This window comes from Huiozyma naganishii, chromosome 13 (genome assembly GCF_000348985.1).
Source record: "Huiozyma naganishii CBS 8797 chromosome 13, complete genome".
NCBI classification, from domain to species: domain Eukaryota; kingdom Fungi; phylum Ascomycota; class Saccharomycetes; order Saccharomycetales; family Saccharomycetaceae; genus Huiozyma; species Huiozyma naganishii.
In genome coordinates this window covers 157,088-178,534 of record NC_035934.1, presented here as the reverse complement: position 1 = coordinate 178,534, position 21,447 = coordinate 157,088, and the positions used below count along the sequence as shown (strand labels likewise).

General features: G+C 50.7%; 10 protein-coding genes and 1 non-coding gene across 11 annotated transcripts; 6 read left to right on the top strand and 5 right to left on the bottom strand.

The window, feature by feature from the left end:
• Positions 1–444: 444 nt before the first annotated feature.
• On the top strand, positions 445–1,638 carry HEM15 (ferrochelatase HEM15; the record flags this gene model as incomplete). The annotated part of the gene is made up of 1 exon (XM_022610953.1): positions 445–1,638. One exon carries the CDS (start codon positions 445–447, stop codon positions 1,636–1,638), a length of 1,194 nt encoding a protein of 397 aa, XP_022467197.1.
• Positions 1,639–2,586: 948 nt separating this feature from the next.
• KNAG0Mtrna7G lies at positions 2,587–2,657 on the top strand. The gene has a single exon. It is a non-coding gene; the product is annotated as a tRNA-Gly (tRNA).
• Positions 2,658–2,967: 310 nt separating this feature from the next.
• On the bottom strand, positions 2,968–4,644 carry GAC1 (protein phosphatase regulator GAC1; the record flags this gene model as incomplete). The annotated part of the gene is made up of 1 exon (XM_022610951.1): positions 2,968–4,644. One exon carries the CDS (start codon positions 4,642–4,644, stop codon positions 2,968–2,970), a length of 1,677 nt encoding a protein of 558 aa, XP_022467196.1.
• A 365-nt stretch (positions 4,645–5,009) lies between these two features.
• SYC1 (cleavage polyadenylation factor subunit SYC1) lies at positions 5,010–5,501 on the bottom strand (the record flags this gene model as incomplete). The annotated part of the gene is made up of 1 exon (XM_022610950.1): positions 5,010–5,501. The coding sequence occupies one exon, from the start codon at positions 5,499–5,501 to the stop codon at positions 5,010–5,012; it is 492 nt and encodes a 163-aa protein (XP_022467195.1).
• A 107-nt stretch (positions 5,502–5,608) lies between these two features.
• On the bottom strand, positions 5,609–9,142 carry KNAG0M00970 (uncharacterized protein; the record flags this gene model as incomplete). The annotated part of the gene is made up of 1 exon (XM_022610949.1): positions 5,609–9,142. The coding sequence occupies one exon, from the start codon at positions 9,140–9,142 to the stop codon at positions 5,609–5,611; it is 3,534 nt and encodes a 1,177-aa protein (XP_022467194.1).
• Positions 9,143–9,962: 820 nt separating this feature from the next.
• DCI1 (putative dodecenoyl-CoA isomerase DCI1) lies at positions 9,963–10,805 on the bottom strand (the record flags this gene model as incomplete). Its single annotated transcript, XM_022610948.1, has 1 exon — positions 9,963–10,805. The coding sequence occupies one exon, from the start codon at positions 10,803–10,805 to the stop codon at positions 9,963–9,965; it is 843 nt and encodes a 280-aa protein (XP_022467193.1).
• A 520-nt stretch (positions 10,806–11,325) lies between these two features.
• LAS17 (actin-binding protein LAS17) lies at positions 11,326–13,209 on the top strand (the record flags this gene model as incomplete). Its single annotated transcript, XM_022610947.1, has 1 exon — positions 11,326–13,209. The coding sequence occupies one exon, from the start codon at positions 11,326–11,328 to the stop codon at positions 13,207–13,209; it is 1,884 nt and encodes a 627-aa protein (XP_022467192.1).
• Positions 13,210–13,443: 234 nt separating this feature from the next.
• On the top strand, positions 13,444–14,634 carry SER1 (O-phospho-L-serine:2-oxoglutarate transaminase; the record flags this gene model as incomplete). Its single annotated transcript, XM_022610946.1, has 1 exon — positions 13,444–14,634. The coding sequence occupies one exon, from the start codon at positions 13,444–13,446 to the stop codon at positions 14,632–14,634; it is 1,191 nt and encodes a 396-aa protein (XP_022467191.1).
• A 427-nt stretch (positions 14,635–15,061) lies between these two features.
• Positions 15,062–15,460, bottom strand: ATP14 (F1F0 ATP synthase subunit h; the record flags this gene model as incomplete). The annotated part of the gene is made up of 1 exon (XM_022610945.1): positions 15,062–15,460. The coding sequence occupies one exon, from the start codon at positions 15,458–15,460 to the stop codon at positions 15,062–15,064; it is 399 nt and encodes a 132-aa protein (XP_022467190.1).
• Positions 15,461–15,859: 399 nt separating this feature from the next.
• TUF1 (translation elongation factor Tu) lies at positions 15,860–17,182 on the top strand (the record flags this gene model as incomplete). The annotated part of the gene is made up of 1 exon (XM_022610944.1): positions 15,860–17,182. The coding sequence occupies one exon, from the start codon at positions 15,860–15,862 to the stop codon at positions 17,180–17,182; it is 1,323 nt and encodes a 440-aa protein (XP_022467189.1).
• A 215-nt stretch (positions 17,183–17,397) lies between these two features.
• Positions 17,398–21,264, top strand: MSB1 (Msb1p; the record flags this gene model as incomplete). Its single annotated transcript, XM_022610943.1, has 1 exon — positions 17,398–21,264. One exon carries the CDS (start codon positions 17,398–17,400, stop codon positions 21,262–21,264), a length of 3,867 nt encoding a protein of 1,288 aa, XP_022467188.1.
• Positions 21,265–21,447: the final 183 nt, after the last annotated feature.

Below are 21,447 nucleotides of genomic sequence, written 5' to 3'. Positions count from 1 at the left end.
TCCCAAGAGACACAAGAAGTACACAGAACCATCACAACTGTCAGAATGTCCCCCTTTATACGCACCGCGTCGTCGTCGTCGTCGTCTCAACTGAAAAATTCTTCGAAGTCGTTGAACTTCTCGCAACGAAGAGACACAACGTCGAGACGAGTTCTACACTCCGTGCTGGACACATCTTGCAACCCTGCTGCTACGTCAAGGGTGGCGACCGTTGTTTGCTGCTGCTGCCATCCCCGTCTGACACCCTTTGCGCGGGTTTCTCGTCGTAAAATTAGTAATCGTGAGCCACAAACGAGACAGCAACCTTCTAGACCTCTCGTACACACAGAGACGTATATATATATACATGTGGGGGGACGTTATCTTGGCGGTGTATCTGTTATTAGTTACAGTTGTGACTGAGTGAGTCATATTGCTAGTAGGGTAGAGAGCCTGATTGGAAACATGCTTGCCGTTTCGAAAGTTGCTGCTGCCTCTCCCGTGTCCAGCTTTTACATTGGTCCCCTGGAACGCTGTTCTGTTCGTCGATTACTGTCCACAAGTGCGACGAGGTTCAATGCGAAATGCGGGCCGACAGGTATCGTGTTCATGAACATGGGTGGGCCATCGAGTGTCGAGGAGACGCACGATTTCCTGTACCAGTTGTTCGCGGACAACGACTTGATCCCCATCTCGAAGAACTACCAACCAGCAATCGCCAAGTGGATAGCCAAGTTCCGTACCCCGAAGATCGAGAAACAGTACAGGGAGATTGGCGGTGGGTCCCCCATCAGACGTTGGTCCGAGTACCAGGCAAAGAAAGTGTGTGAGATCCTAGAGGAGACTCACCCACAGGGGGCACCGTACAAACCGTACGTGGCATTCAGGTACGCAAGACCTCTCACGGATGAGACGTACAAAGAGATGCTAAAAGATGGTGTCAAGAGAGCAGTGGCATTCACTCAGTACCCGCATTTCTCCTACTCGACCACTGGGTCCTCCATTAATGAGCTTTGGAGACAGATCAAGCAGTTGGACCCGCAGAGGACAATCCAGTGGTCGACCATCGATAGGTGGCCCGCCAATAGAGGCCTCATTGATGCCTTCGCTGAAAACATAGAGGCGAAGCTGTTGGAGTTCCCAGAAAGTGTAAGGGATAAAGTTGTTCTGCTGTTTTCAGCACACTCACTACCAATGGACGTCGTTAACACGGGTGACGCGTACCCTGCTGAAGTTGCCGCAACAGTGTACCATGTCATGTCGAAGTTGAACTTTAAGAACCAGTACAGATTGACCTGGCAATCCCAAGTGGGACCCAAACCATGGTTGGGCCCCCAGACAGCTAAGATTGCTGAGCAACTGGCACCCACTGCAGACGGGTTGCTATTTATCCCGATCGCATTCACCTCGGACCACATCGAAACTTTACACGAAGTTGATCTCGGGATTATAGATGAGTCCCCACATTCAGCGAAACTGAAAAGATGCGAGTCTCTAAACGGCAACGAAACTTTCATCAGGGGGATGGCCGAGGAAGTGAAGGAACACTTGGAGTCCGCAGAACGCTATTCAAAGCAACTACCGCTAGATTTCAAGCTGGGGAAATCCAACGACCCTGTGCAGGATCTCGATGAGATGTTCCAGCCAACAAAGGCATGAGGAGCGAAAAAACTCACTAGCTATTCATTAATTCTTGTACCTATCTATTTATTTATTCGCAAGCTTAATCTTTACAACATCACCAGAAAGAAAATACCACAAAGGGATCTTCTCGTATCCAAAGCGTAATTGGATAATCACAAAACAAGGCCATGATTTCATAATGGAGACAGATCTATTGCATGTTTTCCAGGTAGTGCTGCCTTTACTACAGAGTAATCAGCCTGGACCAACAGTTCCGCATAAGCGAGGACATATCCAAGGTTACTTTCTTTACTTATCTTTTATACTTAGAAAACAGCAAAACTTTAAAAATTGTAAGCTATGCTATTTTTACTTATGAATTGTTTATATAGTAAGTGTTGTTCTTCTTAGTTCTAAGCTAGAATATAACTTCTTCCCCAACTCCATTTCAAATCTGGCAAGGTCTTGCCCTTTTTATACTTTTTATTTCTGAATGGCTCGTAGGATTCTCCAGAAGGTTCTTTCTCTTTCCTGATCTCCTCGCTTTCACTTTTGCGTTACTACCGTGTTCTTATCCTTTTGGTCACTATCATTTTCTTACCAATGTGTCTTTATTATTTTATTTTTTATTGGTCTCTATCATTCTGTTTCCTCTTGGTCTCTATCATTTTGATGACTAGTATCTTATTGGGGTATAGTCACCTTTTGGGTGCTTATGTTTGTCTCGAGGCGCACAACCACGGTAAACTGATTCGAAAGGTGTAGCAACCTTTCGACGTGCTAATCTTTATCTCGAGGCGCACGGCCACGGTTAACTGATTAAGGTAAGGTTACCTTCTCCTAGTCTGCCCTCCGTCGAGCTCTCTAGTTAATGTCCACAATGCTTTGTGATCCCATGTCCTGCGTCCAGGACATTGGACCACATCTCCGAGTCACGTGTGTATTATTTCCGGTCTCATATATTACAAAATTTTAATAATCTGGGCGTAAGTGGTTTAGTGGTAAAATCCAACGTTGCCATCGTTGGGCCCCCGGTTCGATTCCGGGCTTACGCATTTTATTTTTTGGCTTTTCTCCATGCGGCCCACTATCCTAGTTCTCTGGTTCTCTTGTAGTACGTAAGAGCAGTTCTCAGCTTGAGATGATAGAAATGGTATTCTATATTTTTGAGGATTGGTTACATAAATTACACGCCCTTTGCAGGGAAATAAAGAGATAAAATATGGGTCCAGTCTATAAACGAGTACTATGCCATGTGATGGGTTGATTTCATGATGGTAGGAATAATTAACAAACAAACAGATGGGGATATGAAGGTAGATGCGAGAGGTGTCGAGTTACAAGAATTTTTTTTTGGAAGTCTGTTCAGAAGAACCTTTGTGAGGGAGAAGATGGTACGATGTTCGAGGCGGCCGTGGTGCCGTTCAATTTTGGCGGTGTGTAGAAGCAGTACGAATGCAGGAGTGTTTCGTAGTCCATGTTCCTCAGGTCGTTCGTCTTGGATGCAGTGCTGTTGTTTGGCGAGTTCAACATCAGAGTGTCCGTGGAGTTATCAGTCGAGACTCTTGCTATGGGGGACATTGGCCTGTTGGACTCTGCTGAGCCAGACTTGTTTTTGAATGTTGTATCTGTGGCAATGCTCTCTGTTTCCTCATCGTATGGGGTGCCACTACTGTTATCGAATATTGGGTTTGCGTACGAGAAACTCGTTGGGTTGAAGAAGACTGGGTCATCCTTTGCGATGGACAGTTGTGGTTGGTAGTAGTCCTTTGTGAAGTTCAGTTCCTCGCTGCCGTCGGAGGTCAGTGACCCTGCGGAGGATGATGACGATGAGATGGACCCAAGGGGCAACCGCCCACTTTGTGTCGCCTCCAAGTTATCCGACTTGAAGGAGTGTAGTGAGGTTGAAGATGAAGTTGTTGACGCTAGGGAGGAGTCTGACGCTGAGGACATTGATCTTTCCTCTAGTGAGTTTTGAAGGATCTGGGCGTTCCTCATAGCATACTCGTGGTCTAGGTCCACGTTCAACACTTCGTTCACCGTGGCCGGTTTCTTTATCAGTTCGCAAGTATCGTTATGGAAAAGGTGTTTCAAGGGAGACCTGTTAAAGTAGTCTGTATCGTCGCTGAACGTTCTCGAGTGTGAGAACACTGTCCCTCTTGTGTAACTTGGAACGTGGAGTCTTTCCCTAGCGGTGACCGTCCTTGGGGTGTGTTCCGGTTGTTTCACGAGGGTCAGTGTATAATTTTGGTAATCGTTGTTGTCGTAGTACGTTTCCCCATTGACGTCGTACTGACAGCACAAGTCTATTGTAATCTTGTTGTTTAGGAGGTCCTTCAACTGTAGGAAGAATTTATACCGGTTAAGGTTAATCTCGAATTTGAATTGGTCGTATTTGGATGTGATGGATTTAACGAAACTTGAGCTAATGTAGTGAATGTTTGTCCAGTTATTAAAACTGAATTTCACTTCTACAGATTTCTCGAACATGATATTGTTGACGATCAGTTCCCCCAGGACCTGATTCTCATTGACTTGTTTGATATCGGACACTTTGATGTCTTGCCCATTTAGGAAATCTGCCATGACACTGTTCAAAGCACCGTCGTCAACAGTGGGTGGGAACACCAATCTATGCGAGTTACATTCTGTCAGATCCCATTTCCCGACACAAACGTTCTCCCTCAAGTGAGCGCCCCCCTCACTCGCGGCATCCAGATCCAAATCCGCCGGTTCCAAATCGTTGTGTGAATGCGAACTCTGAATAAAATTTCTATCCACCAGTCTCGGCAGTATACTCAGATCGTTGAACCAGCAGGACTCCATTTGGTCCACGTCGCAGGCTGCATCGTGCCAGGGCCCCAGGATCGGCGACACGATCGGCGAGTTCTCCGTCGAGATCGCGATCGGCTCATCCTTTGAATCAAATCTTTTGATAGTGGTCGTATGCAGATCAAACCTGACATTTTTGCGCTTACTGCAGACAGCTCCGTTGACCATACTTTCTGACTTCAAAGACGATTTCCGTGCCGTGCTCAACATTCCGGGCCGGAACGCAGTGTCTACGAGCGGTGCTAGCTTGCTCGCTCGCCGTCTCTGCACAACTGAAGATCACAACAACTGCAAAACAAAACAACAGGGCAGACCTGTGGAGGACCCGTCTTAAGTACAGCAACCCCCCGCAAACAGCAACCCCCCGCACTCCTCTCCGCCCCACCCACACTCCTCTGGAGTGCACTGTTGCAGCGGTGCTGAGTCCTCGAGGCAGCGAGCGGTGCACAGTGCGCGAAAACCGCGTGGTTTTAGTTCTTTTCTGCGGCGTTCTCTGCGCTGCGAAAAGGGGGAACGCCGGGCAGATAGGAGTGGTGGTCCACCGCTGGTGCTAGCAGTAGCAGACCGGTCGGTACTCAGCACAGCGGTGCGTTGAGCTCGTTGCCGATGGCCAGCAGGGACTCGACGCGGCCGCGCAGGGGCACGCTGTTGCAGTCCGTGACGCGCATCTGCTCGAAGTCGACCCGGGCAACGGTCTTCCCGACAGACACGACGCCTCGCGAGTGGTGCTCGCTCTTGAAGTCCGTGCCGAACTGCTCGCGGAACAGACTCACCGCAGTGTTCTCGTTTGCAGCGGCGCCCCCCCCCGGACCAGCGGTCCCCCCGGACTGCAGGGACACAAGACACAGCAGAACGCTGTCGAATATCACCCCCACGATGGGGCTCTCGTCAGAACACCGAACAAGGGCACGCCGCGCCGCCTCGTCCAGCGTGACCGTGATGCGCTCCAAGACACTCAGCTGCCCTGGGGCGCCCTCGAGTGTGACGTGTCCGAACGTCCGCTGCAAGATCGCATGGATGGTGTGCAAGCTAACACTGGCATCCACAGATACCTCCTGTTCACGCATAGCCCTGTGCGGTTGCCGTGCTGCTCCTCTGTGCTTCTCATCTCGTAGCAAATATATATATATATATATATATATCAACTAGTAGCTGTCACTGCGCACGAGGGCGGTTAGGTCAAGAACCCGTAGTCGTCGTTGATGGTCCAGAAGTCCTCAGAGAGCCGCGTCGCCGAGTGGGCTGCGTTGTTCGCGGAGATCCGTCTTCCTTGCCCGTTCTCGTATGGCTCCACGGCGGGGTACACCTGGTTCCCCGCGTCCTCGGCCTGCGGTGGTGGTGCAATCACCGCGCCGTGCTGGATCGGCTGCGGGCCCGCTGCCCCGGTGTCGCCTCCGTTGGGCAGGAGACTGCCCATGGGCGTGTAGTCGTGCGTGTTCACAAGTGCCCCCGAGACTGCATCGTTCGTCCACGTGGAGATGTTGTTGATCATGTCGTGGGTACCACTGTTCAGCAGGATACTGTTGTTACTGTTGGTCTCTAGCGGGAAGAGGTGCGCAGTGGGTAACGCAACGGGCAGGGGCAAAGGCGCTGCAGTTTCAGGCGCACCGACTTGCGTACTGCCGCGGCGACTCGTCTCACCCATCATCATCCCAGAGCGGATCTCTTGTGCTTGGCTCTGTGGGTACCCAGGTGCTGCCCCCGTGGGGATAAGCGGGTTCGCTGACGAGGATGAAGACGACGGCATCTTCATCGACATTGGGATCGCCAACGGTGACCCCATCATGTTCATCTTCTCCTCAATGCCGCGACTGGCATCCCCCTCGACCTCCGCGGGCGCACCCTTACCGTAATTCAAGGACGTCAAGTACGCTTGAAGGTTCTGCTGAGCAAAATGTTGCTGCAGGAAAGCTTGCTGTTCAAAATTCTCCCAGTCAAATTCGTTAAAGTTCATCGGTTTCTTCACTACGTATTTTTTGAAGTCATCTTGACCACACGAATTGCCACGACTCAAATTCTCGTTTTCACCGCTAGCAACGCCAGGTGTGTGTGTCTCCTTCTCGTTGATCAACAGGTGCGAAAGACTCTTGGGAACAGACGTCCTCTCCAACACCCCTTGCTTCTTCTTCAGTTCCTCCTGCTCTGTGAGATCAACCTGTGAGTTCTCCACAAACCCAACATGCTCTTCGACTTGACCCCTACCAAAAGTCCTCTTCATCGCAGGTGGCATCCCGTTCAAGGAACTCTCCTGTAGTGAGTTCTTCTGGTCCTCAAAGGAGGACTCCGTTCCGTTCGTGCTCCCACTGCTTCTCTTGTGCAACTTCTCCCTGTTCTTCTCCGCATGAGACAAGTAAATCAACTCGGCAGAGTCAGGCCCACACCGTTCAATCAGGTTACCGACAGTGGCGTTCATCAGTTGATCAAACGTATCTCTAAACGTTCTCGCAAAATTCGACCTCTCCGTCATCACGTACAAACAGACAGAACACGCCCTAAGGTCGTCCATCGTGGAAAACAACGTCGCATTGACCAGCGGTCTCGTGTGCTTCGATGAATCCCCGAGTTTCTTCCTCCTTTCATCATCAGAGTTTCTAGCCAACCACATACAGTAGATTAAAGTCACACCAGCAACAAACACCGTGTGCACAGCAGGTGTAGAATGGCCAGTGATCGTCTTTTGGTGGAAGATCTTGTAAAGCTGGCAGATCTGCCCAGCAGCAGCTTGACACTCCCTGAACAGCCGATCCTCCGGCGCCAGTATCTCCAGATACGGTTGTATCAGGATGCGAACTGACCTATAATAATACAATTTAAGCGTTTCGTTTTCAAAACTCTTGAAACTAGTCGTCACCACCCCAGATCTCCAAATATCCAAATCTTTGAAAAATTTACGCACTAGAGGTAACTGAGTTTGTAACACAGACTTCTCCCTGGGTACATCCCCGTTCGGTAGGATTTGCAACTGTTCCACAAACTGTGATTCAATCCGCCGCAACTTCAAGGACTGGTTGATAAAGTGGACCCCACTACGTATCTTGGTGTCCTTTGTGCCAAACGCGTCCTCGCTGAGATATGGTAGGTCTATCTCACTCTCAGATATGGTATACGGTTTCCCGACGGCAACACAGATCATTCTCTCCAATAAGTACACGCAGTAGAAAAGTCGTAGTTTCTTATGTGCGAAGGGGTCCTGAGGGTGCCATTTGTTCAAATGCAACTTGTTCTTACAGATACCCATGACGTCCTTAATAATTTCATAAAGTACCATCGAGTCCTTGTCCGTTCTAAGAAGGTACAGTACGAGCAAAGTGAGCAACTCAATCTGTTGAACGTAGTTCAAATTCTTCCCGGACCTAGTGATATGCCGTATGGCAGTCGAGAAGTATCTCACAGGGGGTTCACCCCTATACTTCCCCGTGGTCATATGTAGACATGCGCTGATACTGTAAACAAGCCACATCCTACCGCAAGCGAAATGGAAGTTTGTTTCGTTATAGGAGTATATCGCATTGTTGACAAAATTCTCATGGAATGCGTAAATCTCCGCCTCATCCAACAGTGGATACTTGAATTGTAACCTTGTGAAAAACGTGTCCAAAAAGGACCGGGATAGCTCCTCATCGAACTCAAACGCTGGATCGTATGCGAGGAACTCCTTTAAGTTGTATTTGGCAAAGATACACGTCGAGAAATCGACACTGTCGAAGGAATTCAAGTTCGGTATATTGGTATCCTTGATCAGATTGGACCCCATGGGAGATTGTTGTTTTGTAGAGATTATCGAGTTCCAATTATGCATCGGTGGGTTATTACCGATCTGTGTCCCCGTGGGAGCTCCAATATTTTTATCATTGAAACTGGGTCTCCTTTTGGTACTATTGTGATTGTGACTGCTATTGTTATAGTAGTACCCCCCCGGCTGCAACGGTTGTTGCTGTGCCTGCTGCGGTATTCTGACGGTGGTAGGCGGAGGCAGCAGGCCATAAGGATGAGGTTGTTGACCGGGATGTGTTGATGGTGGAGATTGCAAACTCACGTACTGTTCCAAAGTAGAATCGTCGATACCGTTGAGTAAATGTGTTATTCTTTTGTACTGTTTCAGTTTCTTATTAAAGGTCTCTGAGTTTGGATTTAAACTCGTCAACTTTTCGAGGAACTTCAATTTTTTCTCTAGTAACTTAGTGTAATCGTCCTTTTGGCCGTTATCCTTACCGTTGGCACGTTTATCCCTCTTCGTCTTCGTAACTTTATTATCAGTTCCCTGCCCTGGGGACACCGTTGTCACTGTGGGCGACAAATGCAAATATTCTCCCTCGGTCACGACCGGCGGTACAGTTCTCATTTTATACGGACCTGCCACTCCGGCAGACCTTTCATCGCAGCTCCGAGGGACCCCTACTGGTGAATGGCGCGCGGAGTTCTGTAAATCTGGAGTCGTGGACCCACTTCTATCCCCTGACTCACCGACTGCGTTCCCGTAGTTATTGTACCTCACCGGCTGCACACACTTGACTCCAGCTTTCAAACACGTTGTGCAACTGGGTAGTTTATGGTCACACCTCTGCTTCCTCCTGCGGCATAGGAGACAGGACCGCGACCTCCCGCGTTTATCCTTCAGCAGTATATCTGTCCTGTCCCCCGCCAACTCCAGCTCTCGCTGAAAGCTCTCTATCTTCTCCTCACTCACCTCTTTCTTAGGTCTCCCCATTGGTATACTGTCAAGGCAAACGAGAAAATAGCAGCAGTACCGCACCTAAGTCCCTGTTTGTACAACAAAAAATCGGGGTTTCGGTGTTCTCTTACAGTTCCGGATATTCTTCCGTTTCTTTCGTTCTTCCTTTCTCGACTTTTATTTATTTAATTTCCCCAATGTTTTCTTCGAAATTCTTGCCTTTGCAGGTAACGCACGTCTACGAGAGAATGGAAGACAACAACCCAAAAAAACCCCGGGTAACACGCCTGAGACACACGGCAACAGCAACAGGTACGCAGCACTGCACCTGAACTGCCAACCGTCTCCTGCTCGAGGAAAACATGCTTACGGAAGAAAAAGCGACCAAAAAAAAAGCGACAAAAAAAACGGAGAAAAAATCCGAAAAAAAAAGGAAAAAAAAAAAAAGAGTTGTTCCGGGATCTGGATTTCCCCATTGGGTAAACGTCGGTGTTTCTGTTTCCCATCGAAGCATTTTAGAAGCCGGGAGCGGGGGCTGTTTGTATAGAGATGTATATTGTGATGTACCGAGCTACGGAAGAGGGGGCTGATATGCACTTCAGTCGTTAGTGGCAGGTACCGGCTGAGGAACACGGGCGGGGGCCGAGGCACGCACGCAAACAGTGGCCGGGCCGCCCTTTTTGTTCTTTTCCTTTGTGTTCTGTTTCTGGTTCTATTGTTGTCTCGCTCTTTCTTTTGGGATCGACGGGGACCGGTAACTGGGGTATGGTTTTAGGTGCAGTGCAGTGGTTGTAGGTGATGTGATGTATTAGTAGTTCTTTCTTGAATGATGTTGTTGCCCCGCCCTCCCTAACTGTTACAAACGGGCGTCCTTTCTTGATCGCTGTTTGGCCAGTGTGGCGAACCGTCTCCCAGGTTCACCGTCAACCCAGAAGGGGAGTGTGGACAGTGTCTCGTGGCTCTGCGCAGCGGCCATTTTCTGCCGGATATCCGAGGCAATGAGTTGTTTGGACAGTTTCATCGATCTGTGGCTCAGCGGTTCTATGATCGTGGACAGGTCGCCTAGCACTCTGCGGTTGAACTCCTCCGTGGTGCTGCAGTCCCGATACTCCCTAGCGATGCACCCACTGTCTTGTAACTGCTGGAAGGACACTCGCTCGCTGAAAAAGAGAGCCTCGTTCGTAGCGTTGACCCCCAACTTCTCGTAAAGGGTCACCGAGGTGCCGCCCTCCGCGACAAACCCGAGCCGCGTGAAGGGGAACATGATGTACCCATGGGAGTTATCCCTCGTGAACAGCACATCGCAAAGCATCACCACGCTTGCGGCAAACCCGAATGCGGGTCCGTTCAAACAGCACACAATGGGTCGTTTGTGCGCTTGGAACGCTTGTGTGAAGTACAGATTTGGTGGGGCAATGGCACTGATGTACTGGTACAGTTTGGCTAACGGTGCACTCCCCCCCTCACTAGCGATCCTTGCCTCGTTATCCAACACGGACTCAAATTTCCCACCAGCGCTGAAGAAATCACCAGTGCTTTGAATTACGGTTAAAGCGAGTCCCGGATCATCGTTCGTCTCGTTCAACCACATGGCAATCTGCAAGAAATCCTCCATCATCAACGAGTTCAAGTGAGCTGGGTCATGGATGGAGATGACCAAGAAATTCGATTTCCTCATGTAGCTTAATCTTTCCGACATAGCACCTCGGGCGGAAGTACTAAACAGTGTTTGTCTACTCTACAGCGCAATTTCCCTAGAAAGAACAGGAAGATGTATCCTCAGTTCTACTGTTGCCCTTATATACTTTACCCCATTTTCTCCACCATAGAAGCGTTTTGTAGAAAAAGGGCAGTAACTACAGCGAAAGACATGTTCAGTGATAAGAAAAAATGCACAACCAATGGGCAACACACCAATCTATCAAACTACCTTCTTCCGAGACCCACTGCTTGATAGAAGTAGAACGTGCTGCTGTGAACTACACACACTCCATACTGTAGAGGTATTCGTTACCCAGTACTAATACAGTGGTACTTGTATTATGTCGAGATTGAAATTATAGCAATTTTTTTCCCGTGAAGCGCAGTGGGTAGAGACACCTGACAACTGCGAGCTTGGGGGTAGATTGCGTTGCAACTCGTCAGTTCCATAGTCACCTGGACACCCGAGATACAGAAGACGTGTTGGGGAAGGCTTTTACACAGAGTGAGCGTGAAAGATGGGTCTTCTGAATGCTCAAGATAAAGAGATTATCAAGAGGGCGTTGCCGAAGACGGCTAATAAGATAATAGACGTCACTGTGGCGAGACTGTATGTTGCGTTGCCGGATTCGAACAAGTGGGTATATACGGGGCTGTCAGGGGCACTTGTCTTCGTGGAAGATCTTGTTGGGAACACACTATTTTTGAAGTTGGTGGATATCTACGGACATAGGGGTGTTATCTGGGACCAAGAACTGTATGTGAACTTCCAATACTTTCAAGATAGAACTTTCTTCCACTCGTTTGAAATTGAGGACTGTGCCATTGGGTTGTTGTTCATTGACGTCAGTGAGGCGCAACATTTCTTGAAAAGGGTGCAGAAGAGGGAGAAGTATGCCTCCAGGAAGACGTTGCAGAACAAGAACGCCATTGCATTGTCGAAGAAATTGAGACAAGAGACTGCCAAAGGGCACACAGCGGGGACAGGTCCAAGGGGGGAGCCGCTGTTTGCCACGCAGAGACAGAGATACAACTACGACGAGGCTGAAGCGATCCCGAATACCAAGAAGAAGGCGCCTCCACCGCCACCACCTGTATCCGCTGATCTTTCATCATCTCCGCAGTTTGACGAGACGTTCTCCGTTGCATCAAGTACTGTATCCACACCACACGCAGTTCCGGAACGGACGCCGACTCCGGCCGCCGTTCCTGAGGAGTCCCCCGAGGAGTCCCCCGAGAAGGTCTCTGAGGAGGTCCCCGTGGAACATACGAAGCGTAACGTGCCACCGCCGTTTACACAACCACAGGCACAACAAACTACATCGCATGCGGTACCACCGCCTTTCCAACCGGCAGGTGGTGCTCCTCAAAAGTCTAATAACAATCCATTTCCCTTTCCCATACCAGCAATGCAACAACCAAACTCTTTCAACACGCCTGCTCCGCCTCCATTCGGAGGTGCTAATAACTACGGCATACCGCCGGCACAGTTGCAGAATAGACCTCTGCCCGTTCCACCAGGCAACGCGAACAGGGCTGTTCCAATGCCACCACCAAGACAAGCTACAGGTCCAGGGATGGGTGGCTCTGTAGCAACATCACCACCACCACCGCCGCCAGGGAGACGTGGACCACCTCCTCCCTTGCCGCCACACAGACACGCGGGCAGCTCGATCCCCAGTCAAAGAATGCCAAGTTCACAGACATCTGGACATGTGGCGCCACCAGTACCGCCCTCGCGGAGAGGACCGGCGCCTCCGCCACCAGCAAGGGCAAGACCTGCCGCTCAATTACCTACCCAACAACAACAGCAGCAGCAGCAGCAGCAGTTCTTTGGGCAACAACCTACGCCAACGACTTTCGGCCAGTCACCTCCACCACCACCACCTGCTATGCCACAGACTACGTTTATGACGGAATCACCACCACCACCGCCACCTCCAATGCCTACAAATCAGAATTACTCGGCTCCACCGGCTCCACCGGCTCCACCGGCGCCTCCTGCACCTAATATGGGGATGCAGATGGGTGGTTCTGGTGGTGCACCACCCCCACCTCCTCCACCACCTGCCATGCCTGTTGGAGGCGGTGGGAACGGCCCAACATTGAACGAGACCACGGGGGACGCTGGCAGGGACGCACTTCTTGCGTCGATCCGGTCTGTTGGTGGGATCGGCGCTCTCAAGAAAGTCGACAAGTCGCAATTGGACAAACCTTCTGCGTTGCTACAAGAGGCTCGGGGCCAACCAGACAGTGGTGGTGGTCCCAGCGGCGCGCCCAGCGGTGCGCCCGGCGGCGGCGGCGCCCCCGCGTCATTGGCGGATGCCCTTGCTGCTGCACTAAACCAGCGGAAGAGCAAAGTGAGCGCAACAGAAGACAACGATCAGGGCGATGACTGGTGATGGTCCGCAGGGACTACCTCACGCTGAGTGTTCTGTCATGTCATCGTCCATCGCTGACTCTGCCTCTTAACGCTGTACGAAAGAGAAGAGTGAAATTTTGAGGAAACTGTGAAAAATTATGAATGACACAGAGACGCAATTGAACGAGTGATATTTAAGAAGAGGAGACGTTGACAGGGGGAGTGTGCTGTTGTTGTTGGTTTCTTGGGCAACAGGTTGTCAATCGAATCAGTTATGTCATTGGAGAGAGAGGAACCCAGTCATTTTGGTGCTGGTCCAGCGCAGTTGCCCACATGTGTGCTGCAACAGGCTGCGAAGGACCTGGTGAATTACAAGAACCTTGGTTTGGGGATCGGGGAGATTTCGCACCGGTCGAAGGACGCGACGCAGGTGATTGAGGATGGGAAGAGGCACCTCCGCGAATTAATGGACATCCCAGACACACATGAGGTGTTCTTCATGCAAGGTGGGGGGACCACAGGGTTCTCGTCTTTGGGGACGAACCTGCTGAGAGGGTACGTTGGGAAGACGGGCCGTGTTGGGACCTGTGGGTACCTTGTCACTGGTTCATGGTCTGAGAAGGCGTTTGAGGAGGCGCAGAGGTTGCGGTTGCCCGCTGAAGTTGTGTTCGACTCTAGAGAATTCGACACGGAGAAGAAGTTCGGGTCCATCCCTGAGGAGTCCCAATGGAGTGCTCGTGTTCAGGGGAAGAAGTACGCTTACGTGTACCTGTGTGAGAACGAGACTGTGCACGGTGTCGAGTGGCCACAGTTACCTCGGTGTCTCGTGGAGGACGACGACGTCGAACTAGTCGCTGACCTCTCAAGTGATATTCTTTCCCGTGAGATTGACGTCTCTCAGTACGGTGTGATCATGGCCGGTGCACAGAAAAACATTGGTCTTGCCGGGTTGACCGTTTACATTATCAAGAAGAGCATTTTGAAGAACATTGCCGCTGCTGACGAGGAGATATTGAACGAGTTGGGGATCCCCGTGACGCCGATCGCGTTCGACTACCCTACAGTGGTCAAGAACAACAGTGCCTACAACACGATCCCCATTTTCACGTTGCACGTCATGGACCTCGTGTTCCAACACCTGTTGAAGAAAGGTGGTTTACCGCAACAGACGATCGAGAACAAGCAGAAGGCGAAACTGTTGTACGAAGCATTGGACGCGTACCCTGAATTCTACAGACTGCCCGTGGCTAAAAATTGCCGTTCGAGCATGAACGTCGTGTTCACACTAGTGGACAGTTCTCTCGACGACCAATTCCTCAAGGATGCCGCGGCGCAGAGACTGACCGGTTTGAAGGGCCACCGTTCCGTCGGTGGGTTCCGTGCATCCCTGTACAACGCACTGACCGTGGCCACTGTCGAGAGACTCGTCCAGTTCGTCAAGGCGTTTGCCGAGGAGCATAAATAATAAGTAGACAAGCACATGTATGAACGTACTAATTACAATACAATTTAAAATGAAGTATTAAATCTTGAAGACACCATTGTGCGGGATACGAAGTATCCCGGGCGCCCTTGTACTCAAAAAGTCGTCACTGAAGTTCAGTATCCCCCCACCAGCTTCCCGCGAGGGGAAACACGTCCAGCTCAAGACCAGCAGATCAAAGTGTCCCTGAAGACACGCAGCTGGCCGAGCGAGGCACGGGGGATATATATTTGGTGACATCGAGGGAGAGACAGAGAGAGAAGCGACGTGTTCGTGTGCTGGGTGTCTTTTATACTCGACTGTGAAGAGAGACAGTGTTACCCTGAATTGCTCTACTGTTGTGTGTGAATATATATATATATTTAGGTGCGGGCTTCGTACATGTATGGAGAGAGAGGTACGGATACGGTCAGTGGTGGTTGTCTGCTGTGTCGTCCCTTGCGTCGCCAATGACCAGCCAGTCTTCTTCAGTTTCTTGCTGTGGCTGTTGTTCTGCGCTCTGGCTAGTGACCGCACCCGTGACGTCGATCTTCGTGTCCCTGTACTGTTGCAACAGAGCCGCATCCGCCGCCTCCACCGCGGGGGCCGCTGGTCTCCCCGGGGCACTCCACTCGACAACAGACCCCTCCGGCGACGCCAGCGCGGCACGGTCCAGCTGCTGTGTCACAGCACGCAACTCACGGAGGTACAACTCCTGCACCAGGTCCGCCCTGCACACGGCTCCCCGACTGAACAGCCTTCTCCCTGAAACGGCGGCAACAGCACCGCATCTCCCGCGTAGTGTCCCTCTCAACGTAGCTTGCAACATGCCTGGTGTATCTGCCTCACTCCCCCCCCCACCACCGAACGTCCAAGTTACATACAGAGAGCATTCAAGAATCGAGTTCTTTCCCGTTTTTTTAAAGTCTGTGATTTTGAAGGTGCGCAGTGCTGCGATGTGATTGGTCGGGGAGGGAGTGGGTACAATGTATAGTATAGTACTGGGTATACTACACGAGCAACGCCCTCGTCCATGGCATGACACCCTGTACGGTACAGACACGAGTAATGGACGTCGCTGCCGTCTCCCAAGCGGACAGTTAACGTACCACATCTGCACAGCCGGGTAACGCTCCTACTGCCCGGAGTATATAAAGAGCAGCGGAATTGAATCGCAGAAGAGACGGGGCAGCTGTTCCCCAGGACAAGGACAGGTGCACCGGGCAGTATGTTGTTCAGGACGGTGAATTTGCGATCTGTCGGGTCTCTCTGTGCGCAGTTTGGGCTGGGGCGGTCTGTTGTGCGCGGTGTTGTTGTTGGTGGTGGTGTTCCGCCCGTGAGAGGGTACGCCGCGGCGGCGTTTGACAGGTCCAAGCCGCACGTGAATATAGGGACGATAGGGCACGTCGACCACGGGAAGACGACGCTGACCGCTGCGATTACGAAGACTCTCGCGAAGAGCGGGGGGGCCAGTTTCTTGGACTATGCGGCGATCGACAAGGCCCCCGAGGAGCGGGCCCGTGGGATCACTATCTCGACGGCTCATGTCGAGTACGAGACCGATAAGAGACATTACTCGCACGTGGACTGTCCAGGGCACGCGGATTACATTAAGAATATGATCACGGGTGCTGCGCAGATGGACGGTGCGATTATTGTGGTGGCGGCGACGGACGGGCAGATGCCTCAGACGAGGGAGCATCTGTTGCTGGCAAGACAGGTGGGGGTTCAGAAGATTGTGGTGTACGTGAACAAAGTGGACACCATTGATGACCCGGAGATGCTGGAGCTCGTGGAGATGGAGATGCGGGAACTGTTGTCCCATTACGGGTTTGACGGGGATAACGCGCCCATTATCATGGGGTCTGCGTTGTGTGCTTTGGAGGGACGGCAACCGGAGATCGGGGAACAATCCATCTTGAAGTTGCTGAAGGCTGTTGACGAGTATATCCCCACACCAGAGAGAGACTTACAGAAACCGTTTTTGATGCCCGTGGAGGACGTTTTCTCTATCTCGGGGAGAGGTACTGTCGTCACCGGTAGAGTTGAGAGGGGGCACCTCAAGAAGGGCGAGGAGTTGGAGATCGTCGGACACAACAAGACACCGCTTAAGAGTACGGTCACTGGGATCGAGATGTTTAGAAAGGAACTGGACGAGGCAATGGCCGGGGATAACGCAGGTGTCTTGCTAAGAGGGATCAGAAGGGACCAGATCAAGAGAGGTATGATTCTTGCGAAACCGGGGACAGTCAAAGCCCACACGAAGATCCTAGCGTCGTTGTACATCCTCACAAAGGAGGAAGGTGGCAGACACTCTGGGTTCGGCGAAAACTACAGGCCTCAACTGTTCATCAGAACAGCAGACGTCACGGCGGTCATGCGGTTCCCACCGGACGCTGAGGACCACTCGAGACAGGTCATGCCGGGCGACAACGTGGAGATGGAGTGCGATTTGATCCACCCAACGCCAATGGAGGTCGGCCAACGGTTCAACATAAGAGAAGGTGGTAGAACTGTGGGGACCGGGCTGATCACTAGGATCATCGAGTGAACCACAGTACACTCCTCCCACCCACCCCCCTGTAAATACCTTACACTATCGTTATATAATGCAACACTGATGGTCTTTTGACCTACTGTTTCCAATACGTTGATTTCTTTGAACATTTTTTGTTTTGAAGCAAGTTGATCCGGAACGAACTGCAGCGCACAGTAGATCAAGAGAAGGTGCAGATCGGTGACACACACAACACAGCAGTATTTCGCATGCAGAAACAACTGCCGACACCACCAGGCGGTCGATCGGGGGAACCGTCGCCGCAGCGCCGCTCGAGGGAGCGACTGCCGCACAGTGGTGTCGCGGAAGCGCCCTCGATGGGTGACGATGACGGTGACGAGTTCGAGTTCTTCCATGAGTTCGAGAGGGAGAAAGTGAAGGGGGTGATCCATGAGATCACGGCACACTTGAAGAAAACCGCGCTAGATGTGGAGTACCTCATGATCCCGTTCCGGCCAGAACAAACGAACGAGAGACTGCTGAAGTTTCTCAACGCGATGTTCCCCTTGGGGAACGGGCAGGCCGTGGGGGTGGAGCACCAAGTGCGACTCATCAGGAAGACGGACCCGTTTGTTTTGTTCCAGGCTTTGAAGTACGTGTGGTGCAGGCTGCCGAACGGCGAGATCGTCGGGTGGAACGCATACTCGCAGTTCAAGTTCAGGGAAATCGACAGGGAGTTCCCGCAGAAGGCATTCTTGGAGATCATGCCGCAGTGTTTGGACTCGCCGAACCATGCGTCCATAGTCTACGATTTTTTGGACTTGATCGTCACGATATCGTCCAACTCGAAAGTGAACAAGATGAGCGCAAGGAAGATCTCAAAGTTGTGTGCCGTTTGGGCGTTTAATAAACCAACCCCACCGGAGGAAGAGGGGCAGCCGTCGTCATGGGATTTCGATAACAGTCCCAAATACAAAAAAATCAACAACTCTTTCCAAGACGGGCTCGATCAATGGATCCCTGCTTCCGACGCTATGTTCCATCTGCTGCTTGCATTCTTGAAGAGTTTTGTACCAGAGGATTTGGAAAGCTCGAAACTGCCCAGATCATTGAAGAGCATACTTTTCAACAACGAGTACCCGCCAAAGGGGTCCACTGCATATTCGTCACAGACCATTCTGACGATACCGTTGGTTACGCTCACGACAGACCAATTTTCGAGGAAACCGTGGCAGTTGCTAGAGAGATGCAACGAGTTGCTAAATTTTGAAAACTACGACGGATTTCAAGCAAGAGAGGATTACGTCCTCCTGAAGTCCCTGTTCAAAAAAAGGAAAAACGTCGAGGGGATCAGTAGGAAAATGTCGCAGGAGTCCAGACGACTAATGAAATTGATGTCCACAAAACACTCGACGTTCCAGGCAGGCTGGGCGCAAAGGAAGTGTCTCCCAAACCCAGAGCACTTGAAGGAGTTTATTCAAGTTGGGAGAGTCGATATCGACGATTACTTTATCTGGACGTGGCTCTCCACTTTATCTTACGAGCAGACTTTGGAAAAGAAGAAAATATTTGGCAGGTCTCTTATCTTAGAATTCGAGTTCGATGGGTTTAAAAAGTGGGTTGCTTTCCAAGAATCAGACATCACATTGGCCAACTACAGCAAGCCTCAATTGAAGAATCCACCCATCCAAGAGACCGAGAAGAAAGAGGAAGAAACAATCACGAAAGCACCAGCTCCAGCAAAGACGCGAATTGCTTCTCCGATTTACGACCAGTTTCAGTCCGAGGTGCCGAACGTGAGTGTCACTCAAAAACCAAAGACGAATTACTCAAAGCTGTCCGGAGCCACCTCGACACCACAGGGAAAGTTCCACACTGTTATCAACAAGGATGCATTGAGCCACAAAAACAAATCAAACAACCTGCAAGCCTTCGAACAAAAGATATCCAAGTGGAACCCGCTTAGTAACTTGAGAAAGAAGAGCGGGAGCGGGTCAAGCGAAAGAAGTGCTGAGTCGACTTCATCGACAGTAGAACTATTAAGAAATACATCGTCAGTGTACGACCCAACACCGGCTGCGTCTGTTAAACTTCACAACAGACCAAAGATAAACTTGCATCAACCTCCCATGCCAGACCATGAGGAGCCAATCGCCCCTCAGAATCACGACGTTATGAAGCCACTTCCTCTACACGAGGAAAATATACCAGAGACCACGGGATCATTGCCGATGGACTCAGTGATCAAACACAGGCTAGATACAGCCCAGTCTAATCCTCATATCTCCATAGACTTACAATCAGACGCGTCTGCTCAAGCTGCTTTGGAGGAACTTAATGGAATGATGGAACAAATGATGGCTGGATCAGATGCAATTACAGAGGAAGAAGGATCAATATCCATGGACAGTAAAGAACATGAATTTGAACAATTGACCAAATTTGAAAAATACAAACAAGCCGAGTTTGCCGCCCCAGAAAATGAAACGTACAGTCCCGTAGCATCTCTTCAAATCCCTCCAGCAACCAGTATAGGTGCCAACCATGTAGGAGGATTGAAAAAGAGTGACGTGCCAACAAGGATGAGCAATATAGGATCAGGACCCCCTAGACGGCAACTTCTCTCCGATGAGGGCAATGAGACGCCTGTTCCAAATATTAATCATCCGGGAAGGCAAGAAGTGAGCAGGGTAGAATTGCCAAAAGAATCGAAAGTTTCTTCTTTGAACGTCCCTGGGACCCTGGAGGGGGGGCATTCAAAACTTTCACCCCAAAATTCATATGTTTCACAAAACTACCAATCACAAGAGGGGTCCCGTCATCATTCCAGTGAGGCGACACCCCAGGGGCCAATTTCATCACCACACTATTCGAACGAGTCTGTACCAAAATCTCAAAGGTCCTCCCCATTGCACTCGAAAAATCCGTTACCACAACAAGACAGATATTCTCCGCAAATCGCTAAAGAGACACAGAGGTACTCACCGCAACATGCTAACGAACAAGTTTTGCCGTTACAAAGGCTTTCCCCACAAAATGCTGCAAATCTTGGTGCTCACACACTGCAACCTGTCCGTTCTCCACAACATTCACATTCGCCAATTGCACCAGCGGTACCATTTAGCGCACCAGTATATCCACCTGGCGAGAGCAACAGAAACTCGTTACCTGCACCACCATTACAAAAACAACCGGCACGATACTCACCTGCTTCGCTACCACCAAATATTCAAGCAACGGCGTCGCCGAGAATACCAATGGAAGGATATGGGCAACATCCTCCCATGAAGCATGTACAAACAGATCTGGGACCAAGGTTGAGGGGAACCAACGAATTTGGCGTCGCCACTGCCGGTGTTCCTCAACCGATCGCAAGTACAGTACTGCCGCCGCCGCAACCGAAGCCGCCTGTCATGGCGATACCCCATTCCACCTCGTCATATTTGCAGCCACCTGACCTAAACGCACCAACTTTAGTTCATTCCGCGACCTCACCCTCCTTACAATCACCTGGTAGAAACCAACAACCACAGAACTCACCACGGATAAATCAAAATCCGATGGGGGTCAAATATCCAAGAGAACGGTCGCCGCATCATATCCCTGGTAACGGTCCACCACCAAGCTTTGTACCACCACAGCAGCAACAACAACCTTTACCGAACTACAATATCCCAAGGGAACAGGCACAGCATCAGACGCCAGTTCTACCACCACAACAACAGCAGCCTTACTCAGCGTCACCCCAACAGTACCCACAAGTTGGGTCACCTATCCCACCACAGCAAGCACGGATGGGGCGCCAGCACGACCGGAACGTTTACTACCCAGCTAACGCGAACGCGAACGCTAGCGGTAACTACTTCATGCCTCCACAACCCACCATGAACAACAGGTACCAATCGGCATCGCCCAACAGGATGACGCAATTGCAGCAAGGTTACGCAGGGTACGTGCACAACGCCCCGTACTCTCAGGATTCAGACACGGGGACTCCACCACCGCCTTCAACGATCCCGATGGCAATGCCACACGGGAACCCCGTAGGGATGAAACTGCACGGACATCAAATAAACAAGAGACAAGACAGGAGACAACTGTACGACAACATCCGCAGCGGTAACTTTGGTATCTGAGCATTTTCGGTATACACTTTCATGAACTAGCACCAAACGCAGGGGAAGAGAGATTGATCAAATTTTCCACAAGTATATATACTTCACGAATCTATGTAACAGTTTGTCAATGAACACTTTATTCGTCGTTACACAACAGACTCAATCTCTCAGACACTCTTTTAAACCTTCTAATAACAGAAA